General features: G+C 31.5%; 1 protein-coding gene across 1 annotated transcript; it reads right to left on the bottom strand.

The window, feature by feature from the left end:
• Nucleotides 1-1,350: 1,350 nt before the first annotated feature.
• Nucleotides 1,351-11,040, bottom strand: LOC134245933 (FHF complex subunit HOOK interacting protein 2A-like; the record flags this gene model as incomplete). Its single annotated transcript, XM_062728171.1, has 10 exons — nucleotides 1,351-1,491; nucleotides 1,768-1,908; nucleotides 2,556-2,646; nucleotides 2,741-2,822; nucleotides 3,272-3,461; nucleotides 3,620-3,732; nucleotides 4,900-4,979; nucleotides 5,514-5,705; nucleotides 6,009-6,202; nucleotides 10,840-11,040. Coding segments are annotated over 10 exons (1,425 nt in total), but the record flags the coding sequence as incomplete, so codon positions are not given.
• Nucleotides 11,041-12,189: the final 1,149 nt, after the last annotated feature.

The following is a 12,189-nucleotide window of genomic DNA, read 5'->3' as shown; positions in this document are numbered from 1 at the left end:
TCCGACGTTTTTCTTAAATTATTTTTATGAGAGTGTTAATATGCATGTTTTATTACACCCCCCCTCCTATCACAGGAAAATATCTTCAAAAGGTGAATGATTCGTAATAATGCATGCTTTATTATAAATTTAATGAATTTAATCCATGTAACCATAAATTCTGTTTGCAACATTTACAGACAAGAGTAATGTTTAGTTTTGAAAAAAATTACTTGCATTTTTTTCAATCAACCCCACTGAGCTTTCAACCTTTGATATTTTCCCTGACGAAATAAAATGATCGGCATGGGCCACGTGTGTCCAAGCATCTTTTACTGTTGAGTTAGTAATGGATTACATGACTTCTGGGATGCATTTTTCAATAAAAGTAAAATAGGATAATTCTTTCGACATGTGCACATCCCTGTAACGATAGCAGTATATTCAGGTAAATGTTTTAGCACTGCGTTTGACGCGTTTTCTCGAGCTTCATGGATTTTTGCTGTACATGAATGTATTTTCTATATTGCAGGAAATGCATTCAAAAATAATTTAATTCTCGGAATAGTTCTATTTTTTTTTTTTTGTCGAATTCTTACTTTTCAAACATGTATTTGGTCAGTTTATTCAGTTTATGGACTTCTAAAAACTATGCTATCGGAGATGTGTACATGTCGACAGCCAGGCTAGAAAATCACTCAAGTGAAACAATTCTACAAGGCTATATATAGCAGGTACAGGTGGCCAAAAATCTTCGATTAAATATGGCGGAATCGAAGAAATATGGCGGACAAGGGCGTACAGGAATGTAGTAAGTCGTACAAAGATGAAAACTGATGCCTTTTTAAGAGTTCATGTCAGCTTTAAATTATACATCAAATATAAGGAATGCACATTATACTCATTGTATGTGACAGTCAATAAATAAGATTAATCTCAATTGAATGTATACTGTACACAATGAAATACACGTATTGCACACCTTGATTTGGTGTGATAGAAATTTAGTATTTAGTGAAAAATTTTCCAAAATTCTTGTAATGTCATTAACTGTTATACATGTATATATATTAGCAATATGAAAATATAAGCAAGAATGAATTTTTCAACAACAGATTCTTGTGAAATTTTGCAAAAATTAATGTTCTTTTGTGATTCACAAAAATTAAAAACCCTGATATCAAATATTTTAACTAGTACATATATTGCATTAAAGAGAGAAGGGTATTTTTTATTTCAGCATAAGAAGATACAATGTGAACATGTTATGTTGTTTACTCTGGGATTGGACCCCCCCCCCCCCCCAATTAATGAGTCAATCACAAGGTTAATTTACTTTCCATCTGAGAATTATAATCTGGTTACATTTACCTTCTGGAAGACAGAAAAGAGAGTTTTGACACCATCCCTGATGGGAAGAAAGGGATCCAACAGGAACTCACTGAGATTAGGGTGTGGCAGGAGAGCCAACCTCGAGATAACAGAGGTCAACTGTAGGTTAACTGGATAACTCTGAATTGTGTATCAGATAAATTGATTTAAAATAATGTTTAACTCTATAGGTCAGCTATAAAATCATACAACACACAAAATGCTTTAAACTGAGAAGAGGAAAATAAACATTTTAATTTTTCAATCATTTTTACCATGTATTTTATAAGCTTTTAAAAACCTTAAAGAATTCTTAAAAATATTTACAAGTAGAAAAGCTTAAACCTCTACAATTTATGACAACATACTTTTGGAAACAAAAAAATTTAACGGTAAGAAAGGTTTACACATTTTTACCTGATCCATCAAGTGGGACATTTTATCTAGTAACATTCTCAGAAAAGCTCCTTCATAAAACTCCTCCATGACAAATCTCCTGATGACAACTGGTTCTCTGGGCCAAGACCAGGGATCAGTCATCTCACACACATGATGAAACTAAAAAAATTAAACACTATGAAAATCACATCAGAAAATTGCAATCCTCTTTGCATGTGGGGTAGGTTAACAATATCTTATTAAGACCTTGATTTATTCTACTTGTGCTCCTAAGTTTTTTTTTTAAATTAGACAAGACTATAGTAATAATATGATTAATTTTTAAAATATTTTTGGAATTTTTTTTTTTTTACAAACAATCTGAGCAGTGTCCATCGAAGTCAAAAACTTTTTTAAAGGGTTACTCAAATGTTTCTTGTCTATCTGTTTACCAAGTTTCATAAAATCCAGTGAAAACTGTGAATAAAGCAGAATTTTGAAAAAAAAAATACAATCAGACAAACAAAGTGGCAGAAAAAAAACAGATGGACAAACACAAATACAGGGAAACAGGATGTTGAACAATTTATGCATAACCTTTTGTAAATGATATATTTAATCAGTAGAGCTGAAAAATAAATCATATCATTTCATAAAATTTAACTTTAACAGCACTTTTCTTCTTTTAATTGTTGAAAACTATGGTGTATTATTTTTCTTAACATAATGATTCAAAACTAAAGATATACATGTACATTTATTTCAAGAAGTCAAAGAGCCTATTCTCCAGTTATAAGTTCCTTTAACATGTATGGTAAATCATGTACCTGTTTGTGAGCATCTCTTAAATACATATCATATCCACTGTCTGCTGTTTGATAACTGGATTTTAACTGCTCTGGCAGCAAGGACAGGAAACTAAAAAAAAAAAATCAAAGGATTTACTATCGTTTTTTGTTGTTTTTAAAATAAGTTGTTCATAATAAAAGACAGAACTTGATTATCTACCTACCAGTTGACAATCTTGTGAACTTCTGTGCGACTTGATGAACGGTTAAGGCTTGGTTTAGCTGAAGCTTCAGTGGATGTGTCCTCTATAAAAATTTATATTGTGTTAATAATCCTCTATGTAATTAACTTCAATCAAACAGAAGGGATGCAGTACACTTATCCGAGGCTTGCATTGGTTATTCATATGTACATGTTTTTTTTTTTGCTTTTTTGCTTCAAAATCAGAACATCAAATCTATCAAAATGATAACTGTAGCAATGATTAGATTCACATAAGAATTCATGTTCCCAGCAAATTCAAACATCTGGCCCCATACTCCCACCATCCCAAAAATTAAAGTGGCTTAAAGTGAACAGCTTTATTATTAAAAAGTACAGGTAAATTTATTTTACTTCTTGAACATAAATTCACAATTAATCAGAAACTTGATATTTGACTGCATAATGCCCACTCAGACAGCAGTTACTATATGGTTATTAAGAGATTATCATATAAAGTAGGAACCAGAGAAAGGACGTAACTCCTGTTTACCTTCACTATTCTCAGAGATTCCGTTTGTAGTTGGGGAGTTTTCTCCCTTGTCCTGCTGGTTATTCCTATCATTGCTGTCAGTTTTGTAGTAGTTCCTACCTAACAGATTGCGTAGTACTAAGTTATGTATGATGTGTTCATCATCCTTTTGTAGGAGGGTGTCAAACAACTTCAGAGTAATCAAAGTCAGCTGAAATAGAACAAATAACACAATTTGACATAAATTCAATATTGTGACTGAGATTCAATGCATTTCCGTTACTTTTATGTAAGACCTACATAAAACCATTATAATGTGTATGAAGCTATTGTGACAAGAGAAATAATTGTCAGATTGATTTTCCTTACTTCTTCAGATAAATGATTACAGTGCTCAATGAGTCGGTCTCTGATGCCAGGTTGAGTTGTCTCCTCTTTCTGCTCTGGTAACCTCTCTGATCCCAGAATGAAGAAGCAAAACTCTGAAAAGTCATAATAAGGTATCATTATTTTATAATAGCCAATCCAAAATAAAAACTCACATTTCTGGAAGAAACTGATAACATAATTTGATATTAAAATTGGAATACACATAAACATATATACAGATTCACATATAGAAAAATAATCCAGAGTTTGGAAAAGATGATCACATTTTATTCCAAAGCGCTTTCGCCATTCGGCTCTTCAGTGGATTTTGAATAACAATAGCAACGTTGTTATTATGATGTCATAGTTAAAGGACAACTTTAAAATTTGGCGCAAAAAATGTCCGTAGAAAGCGCCAAAATAAATTGACTTGACATTGTAAATGATACATATTTACACAATAATAAACAAAGATTAATAATTAATAAATTTTAAAAACAATATTAACAGTCATTGATTAAATCAGAACATTAATCTGTTTAGTTTAGGCTTAAATTTATCAATGAAATATTGTTCTTTGGCCCGCCGTAACTGTTCATTTTCCTCAGTAACTTTATAAAACGGAAAGATACTAAAACGTCCTTTACCGCATTGTTCAAAATGAACTCCGTGCAGCGAACATTTTGAACAATGTGGTAAAGGACATTTTAGTATCTTTCCGTTTTATAAAGTTACTGAGGAAAATGAACAGTTACGGCGGGCCAAAGAACAATATTTCATTGATAAATTTAAGCCTAAACTAAACAGATAAATGTTCTGATTTAATCAATGACTGTTAATATTGTTTTTAAAATTTATTAATTAATAATCATTGATTATTATTGTGTAAATATGTATCATTTACAGTGTCAAGTCTATTTATTTTGGTGCTTTCTATGGACATTTTTTGCGCCAAATTTTAAAGTTGTCCTTTAACTATGACATCATAATAACAACGTTGCTATTGTTATTCAAAATCCACTGAAGAGCCGAATGGCGAAAGCGCTTTGGAATAAAATGTGATCATCTTTTCCAAACTCTGGATTATTTTTCTATATGTATATACCTATACCAAGGACATCTTGAATTTTAATACAGATTCACATATACATATATACAGCAGCGCGTATGAATTCTTTTGATATAATATGTTTTTTTAAATTTCAAATATAATTTTTTGTACATGCACAGTATATTTTCTAAAGCACTTCTAAGATTAAGAAGACAAAATGTGTACATACCAGACAGAAGTTCTGGGGAACACACAGTTTGTAGACACCTATTGAGGTACGCTGTAGCTAGTATTGCACCTGATTCAGACCTACAATTATAATGTATGCACAATGATTGATTGATAATTTACTCTTGTATCTCCTTACAGTTTCAGCGTCTGATAATTCAAGAAAATGAGTTTATTAATTGGTTGAATATTTATATAAGAAATGCATGCAGGTACTTTTACTGTATGTAATTTATAAACTTGTGAATATATACTGTTGAATCATTTTTTTAAGTCACAGAAGCCAATGTTAGTGGGCAACTAATTTTACTTGGAAAGTGTGACCCACAAAATCTTTGAGCATGGGTCCACCAATATAGCTTTTATTGCAGATGTGTTTTAGAGAGGAGGAAATGACAACTTTACAAATACGATTTTCCATATCTTTAAGGCATTTGCATTAATCTTAGCTTATCAGTAGTAAAGTATAATGTAAGACACAGGAAAAAAATTCTTAGCTGAAACTAAAATCTGTAATTGCCATTCCGAATCAAAATCCAAGGCATATACACGTGTTTAATTTCCATAACAGTTCTAGTGTATCTATAATTTGTTACACGTTCCAAGGTCCCTTACGTTTGTAACACTGATGGTTCCATGATAACATTCAGAAACAGTTCTCTGATGGACTTGGCCAGGTTTTTGGCTACCATTGGATTGGAGACAGAAATCAGCTGATCACAATAATCCAGCCAGGAGAGAAAACTCACTAGATGGCGCTTTCCTAGAAATGTCTTATGATCCTCACTTTCTGTGATGACATCTAAGCTGTAATGAAAACATGCAGTATGTCTTTTCATTTCTACATTGTATTTCTTTTTAAAGAAAAGGGGATTTTCTTGTCTAAAAAGAGATGCAATGGGATATTAAAGTAATAACTAAATTTTTTTTTAAATTAAGAAAATCATAAACTGACCTTAAATTATTCAAAATATAAACTATAGAAGGAAATTTCATCAAATCTAATATCACATGTATCTACTACTCTTAAACCTTATAAAATGTATTTCTATATTTTGCAATCAAATGTTTTGTAGCCTTCATTTTTCTTTAGTATAAGAAATAACTAACCCCCATTTGGCCTCTACATTCTCGAGATCCACAGGACTTATGAAAGACGGTAGTTTGAGATATGCCTCTATGAGCCTCTGACTCATCTCGGTACAGAAGGCTGTTTCGTGGACGATACACGTGGCAGCTGTCTCCTCCGGTAAACTAGCACACAACATCAGGCCCTCACAAGCCTTAACAGCTACCCGACTGTCCTGTCAACAAAATGAAATATTGCATCATATTCAGTTCTTCATTACTTAGATTTCACTTTGCATCATACTAAGGTCTTCATTACTTAGATTTCACTCTGCATCATATTCAGGTCTTCATTACTTAGATTTCACTTTGCATCATATTCAGGTCTTCATTACTTAGATTTCACTTTACATCATATTCAGGTCTTCATTACTTAGATTTCACTTTACATCACATTCAGGTCTTCATTACTTAGATCTCGCTATGTAAAAACTTATAGATGAAAATGAAATCTCAGCCTCAACGTAATATACTGATGTTTGGAGATACATGTATTTATTATGGCATCGTACAGATGAATGGTAATGAAAAGAAATGTTGAGTAAATAGGTAATGGAAAGGCCATACAGTGAGGGGGGGGGGAAGCAATTACATAACACAAATTCTGAAACAGAATCTCAAGGCGAAATGAAGAAAAGGAACCGGCCAAAAAAAAAAAGATTTTAATTTAGTACAGTGAATAATAGAAAATTACTGTTAATTCCCTTGCATTGGGATTTCTTGATTAGAAACTACACAGCAAAAGCAAAGAACATATATGCATATAAATTATACATGCTTTCTCCTATATACTCATGAACCATGGAAAATTCTACTGTATTAAGAATTCTGCTCACAAATCTATACCAGAAAAAAAATTCACTTGCATAATACATTCAAGGGTTAAATTCATATATATCTATAATAGATTTTTAATCAAAACTGGAGCAAGGCAAACTACGAGAGATCTCATATCATTTTTAGGTAAATTAGGTAGGAAGAGGATTAATATAATGATAATTCTGAAAATAAGCTAACTTTAAACAAAATTTTTAAAGCTTCATTGGTTCAAAAGGACTACAAGCTAATGTAAATTTCAATACATCTGCTAAAGAAGAAGTCTCAATAAGCCATTATCTGTGGTCCCTGGTTACTCGTCAAATCTTAAACTTTCATTAAGACACTTAAAAAGTAAATTATATTATTCTCGTATATCTGTAGTATATGCGCCAACATTTAAAAATATCATATAATTGCAAATAACAACACGCCAAGCTGTGTTTTGAAGGTGGGGTCCTTTGATTTTCATGAATATCAAAAGAAATTTGTGACAGGTACCCACTTCACAGCTTTCGTAAACATCGAGCGCAGATTTGTTCAAAGTTGAGATTAAAATATAATGTGTATATTATATTTATACAGATTGTGTGTAAATATCTTTGTTGAACAACCTTGCGCTTAAAGATTTCTACTTAAAAATATCATGATTTTGAATCTGTTTGGTGAGTACATTTACATAGGATTAACCTCTTGTTGACCTGCTAAGAATAGATAATATGTCATGTGATTCCATTCCGCCACAGGTGAATACATTCGGAAAGCGTGTTTTCTGTAGGTAGCGACACATGTAGCTCATATTTGAAAAAATGCAGACACCAGCTTTTATTTTTTAATATATTCGATCAATTCATACTATTAATGCAAGATATATTACTGTTTTTAGCGGCAGCTCACACAAATTGGTCCGACCAAAATAGTTTTATCATGATTAAGTAGATACAACATTATTGTTCATGATAAGAGTAAAGTTGTGTATTTCATACGTTAAAGAAATCAAAAATAACGTCAAAATATTATTAGAAAATCACTTTCCCCCCGAAATGCAAATAAAAAATATCAATATTCCTACGCTCGCTCCCTCCTCAGCCTTTTTTTTTTTTTTTTACATGTTTGATAATAGAGAATATTTAGGTCATTCTTCGATTCATATTTTTTCACCGATGAATTGATAATACTATATCAACAATTGTATTAAGTACATGTTTATAGTCTGTTAATTATCATACAATTTCCTTTTAAGAAAAAATTAATCATTCTGTGTGTGTATATTATTAAATGACGGAATTTTCAATCCCTGGCTGGATTCTGCTCACGTGTGTACACTTTGTAAACAATGTGCTAGCAAAACGAGAACTGGGTCGGACATTCGGGTTCGTGTTGAAGTTCAGCATAGGCCTACCATTTTATATAGAACTTGAATAATGTAAGTAATTTCTGCGACAAATACATTAATTAGTATATTTCAGTAATTTTCAAAACAAAAACGGTTTTCAGTTTAGAATTTTCCGATCTGGTCTTGATTTTCCTAACACGGCCATTTTAAACACAAGTTGTTGCAGATGCAAATGTTAGAACAAACTATATATAGTTCAACAGGGATTGTATAATTTTTATTAATCAGAATTCATATTCATATGATCTAATTAAGAAAAGAAAAGTTTTGTCTGCTATCGTAACTTCTCGGCAAAAAAAACGTGTTTCTCCGAGCTCGCCGGATGCGTTTAACAGCTCCATCGCACGTGTTTAGATCGAGCTAATGTTGGTCTTGCGGACACAGGTTCATGTAGGCCTATGTGTACACATACCGTTTGTTAGGAGACTGGGTGACCTCACGAAATTTACACCAGTTCCGTAACTAGACATGACAGTTTTTTTATTAACGTCATTATAAACACTGATAAGCATATTAAATCTAAAAGTCGAATATCTTTGGATATGGGGTAACCCATATCTATTCTTGTTAAGACTCAAAAAAGGTTCTCTATAGACTTCGATGAATATCACTAATGTAAAACTTTGGTGATTTTCCGGGACATATTTTAATTCTCATGCAAGTAATCCCAACTTTCCTGTTCATTGCGAACAGCACATGTATTAATATATATATACGGGTAGATGTACACATTTAATCAATTTCTTGCGAAAAAGAAACAAAAAAAAAAAAATACCAAAGACGTAATAATTTCTTTTTTTCAAGTTTGGAGAAGGGTTTCCTCTTTTTCTTTATCAAATTCAGGTTTCTTGTGTGTGTGTGGTTTTTTTTCTCAGCACCCCCTGTGTGTATTTGCCGTTAATTATTATGCCATCGCTTGTGCTTCTTAAACTATCAAATAAAAGAAAATTAATATACTCGTAGTGGTTAAAATATCTTGACATTTTATTCAACAATGATAGATTTTAAAAAAATAATGTGATTAGAGGATTTTCAGAACTCCAACAAAAAATACCTTAAGAACTAAAAAAAAAGACTCCCACCCACCCCAAGTTCAGAAGAATACGAATGATGCAAAATAAAATTCAAGCTTATTGAAAATTATTTATCCCCATCGTATATTGTTTATTATTTCTTATCTCACTCTACAACTCATCGTTGTCTTCCCTTATATATAATACCTAATTTAAATGTCTCCGCCCATTTGTATGTAATAGAGGAACCGCACTCTGTTCGAAAGAAAATGTTCCGGATTTTGTGTGTTCAGTAGGTGTTGAAAATTGGCTTATATTTCTTGATATTCCAAGTTATTAATAATGATTGTACAAAATTTTAATTAGAAATACTCTGTTATACACAATGAAACTAAAAAAAATACTGTATCCTCATGTATATTCTGTAAAATAAGGGCAAAAAAGGGACCACGCTACTATACTTATGTGGAAAACTCCTTTAAGTTGAAAAGGGGATCTATAGAACTTAGAAATAAAATTATGTATCTAGTATGTTTGATTAGTCTACCAAATGTGCATACTAGTACAATGTAATATCAGAATAAAAAATGCAAATCTTGAAAGGAAAATTATGATGTTGATGGAAACAAACTGATAAAAAATTAATTATAAATGAAAATACATGTATATGTAAATAATGCTCAAGAATATCAAAATTTCCACACCAATAACCTTTACAGAAATACATGCTTATAGAAATAATAAATTTAAATTAACATTTAAAATGATTCCTTAAAACATCACAAACAACCCAAATGCGGTTTGTGTTTCTTAATTTGGATTCTTACGGTGTATCAAAGCTTTTAAATGGAATGTTGCAAAACAAGCTGACATTTTGAAGAAATAATTATTTAGCTAGACTTCCCCGCATTTAATTTATCAAAATGATTATTTTTAAAGAAATAAATTTTGAAAAGTCAAAGAACATCATATTTCAGATAGAAAATAAAATAAAAAAAAAATTATTTCAGTGCTGATGTTTTGGCTTTATGGTAAACTTGTAGTTACGGTGCATATTTCTCTGAAAGGGGGGGGGGGGGGGGGGGTTAATTGGCAGGGGGAGAGTTATCATGATTTCATGAAATATTTATCCTCTTTTAAAGTATATCATGTTATCTAAAAAATAAGTATCAATATAATTTTTGAAATATTATTGCCTTTTAATGGATTGAACCAGGTAAATATAAGAAAATGAAATGAAGTTTATAATTTATAATTGATTTGCCATTTCCTTTTCCTATGACATTTCAGTGATAAAACATTTTTTCACCTTTTTGACCCTTTGGATGCAGGTTTGTTAATTAGAACTTGCATAGTTATTCCTGCTTTTTAATTTTACATTTCCTCCCAATATTTGTTAAAGATTTGAATTCATATGCCATGTGCATGTATTTTAATGTGTGGAAGTTGAAGAGGCCTTTGTTTTATTGCAGTGCTTACATTGATTACTTAAGGAAAATATCCCCCTCTTCCAATATTTAACTACACAATTTCAAAGGAATTAATTTTTTTCCTCTGAATTTCATGACAAATTTACACAGAAACTTACTGCACTGTGTGAGAGATTTAGGAGAGAATTCATGAGACTAAAACTTCGCCCATCACTACTCTGACCATTGCTGGCTTTGGCAGTAAGCAAAGTATTGGCAGCTGAAGAAGTGTTGGCAGTTTTCATTTGACCTTCATTCTCAGGGGTTGGCACATCTTTGGTAAGACTAGGTTTTCTTGCATCAGGTTTGTGTTTTGGCACCTACAATACAGATAAAATCAATATGAATTCAGAGAACTAAATAACTTAACGGATACATGTAATGTTCACTTTGATATTTATACAGGTAATAAAATTAAATGATTATTAATAAATAAGTTATTTTCTAAAACAGCACACAAAGAGAATTTCTTTTGTTAAAGATTTATGTTTATTGGGACAGGTGTTACTTTCTGAAATATATAGCTTTGTAAATGTCAAAAATCAAAACAAATTTCACTTCTGCAATTAGCCTCTCAATTTCAGAGTTTTTTATTTAATATAATTGGAATTATGAAAGAGATGTTATATTTAAAATTTATCCAAAGTAAAAGACAACATTTTCTGCAAGACACGTACACTATTGCATTGTTGAATACAACCTAACACTACTATAACGCACTTCATGATCAAAAATACTTGTGTGACTAATATTGTGCATATGACTAATGGGTTTTAAGCAGAGAGAATTCTTATTTTAACTTATTAGATCATTTTTTATTCTGAATATTAAATGATACACTTCCATTAGTCTTTGTTTGAAGATTTTTGCAAAACTACATATTTTAAATATAAGGACAAGAGGCTTAGGGGCAATATCACTCATCTGAGCACCATGGCTAAGAAAAAAAATCAGTTTAGAATAAACTCTGTTTAGTATTTGAAAAAGCTTATAGATGCATGTGGCAGGGTTCAACACTAATGGTAGCCCGCTGGCCTGGGACAACTGAATGATTGAGGTCAGGCTACTAAACATGTCTTTAAACTTGCCCTGTAGGGCCACTGTAAATTTTACCAAACACTCACTCAGAGCAACAAAAAAAATTATAATTTACACACAATATACCTGATAATTAATTTTATTTTCAAACATATGTTTTATCATCATCATTGTTATTTTTGTAATCAAAATGTAAACTTTAAAGGTGATTCTAAATACCCTAAATTATTATAAATGTGGAATTTTTCTGATAGAAAAATGTCATAGGTACAATCATAGAGTGACCTATAATTTTTACCCAAAATACAGCCAGAATGCAGGATTTGGCATCTCTATTTTCAAAATTTCACGGGGGAGTCCCCCTATACCCCCACCAGCGGGAGGGGGAAGCCCCCTCCTGCACCTACCCCTCTCGTCGCATCACGAATTGT

This window comes from Saccostrea cucullata, unplaced genomic scaffold (assembly GCF_032062105.1).
Source record: "Saccostrea cucullata isolate Sc308-1 unplaced genomic scaffold, CSIRO_AGI_Scuc_v1 ctg18879, whole genome shotgun sequence".
Lineage (NCBI taxonomy): Eukaryota > Metazoa > Mollusca > Bivalvia > Ostreida > Ostreidae > Saccostrea > Saccostrea cuccullata.
This window is presented reverse-complemented; position numbering and strand designations above follow the sequence as displayed.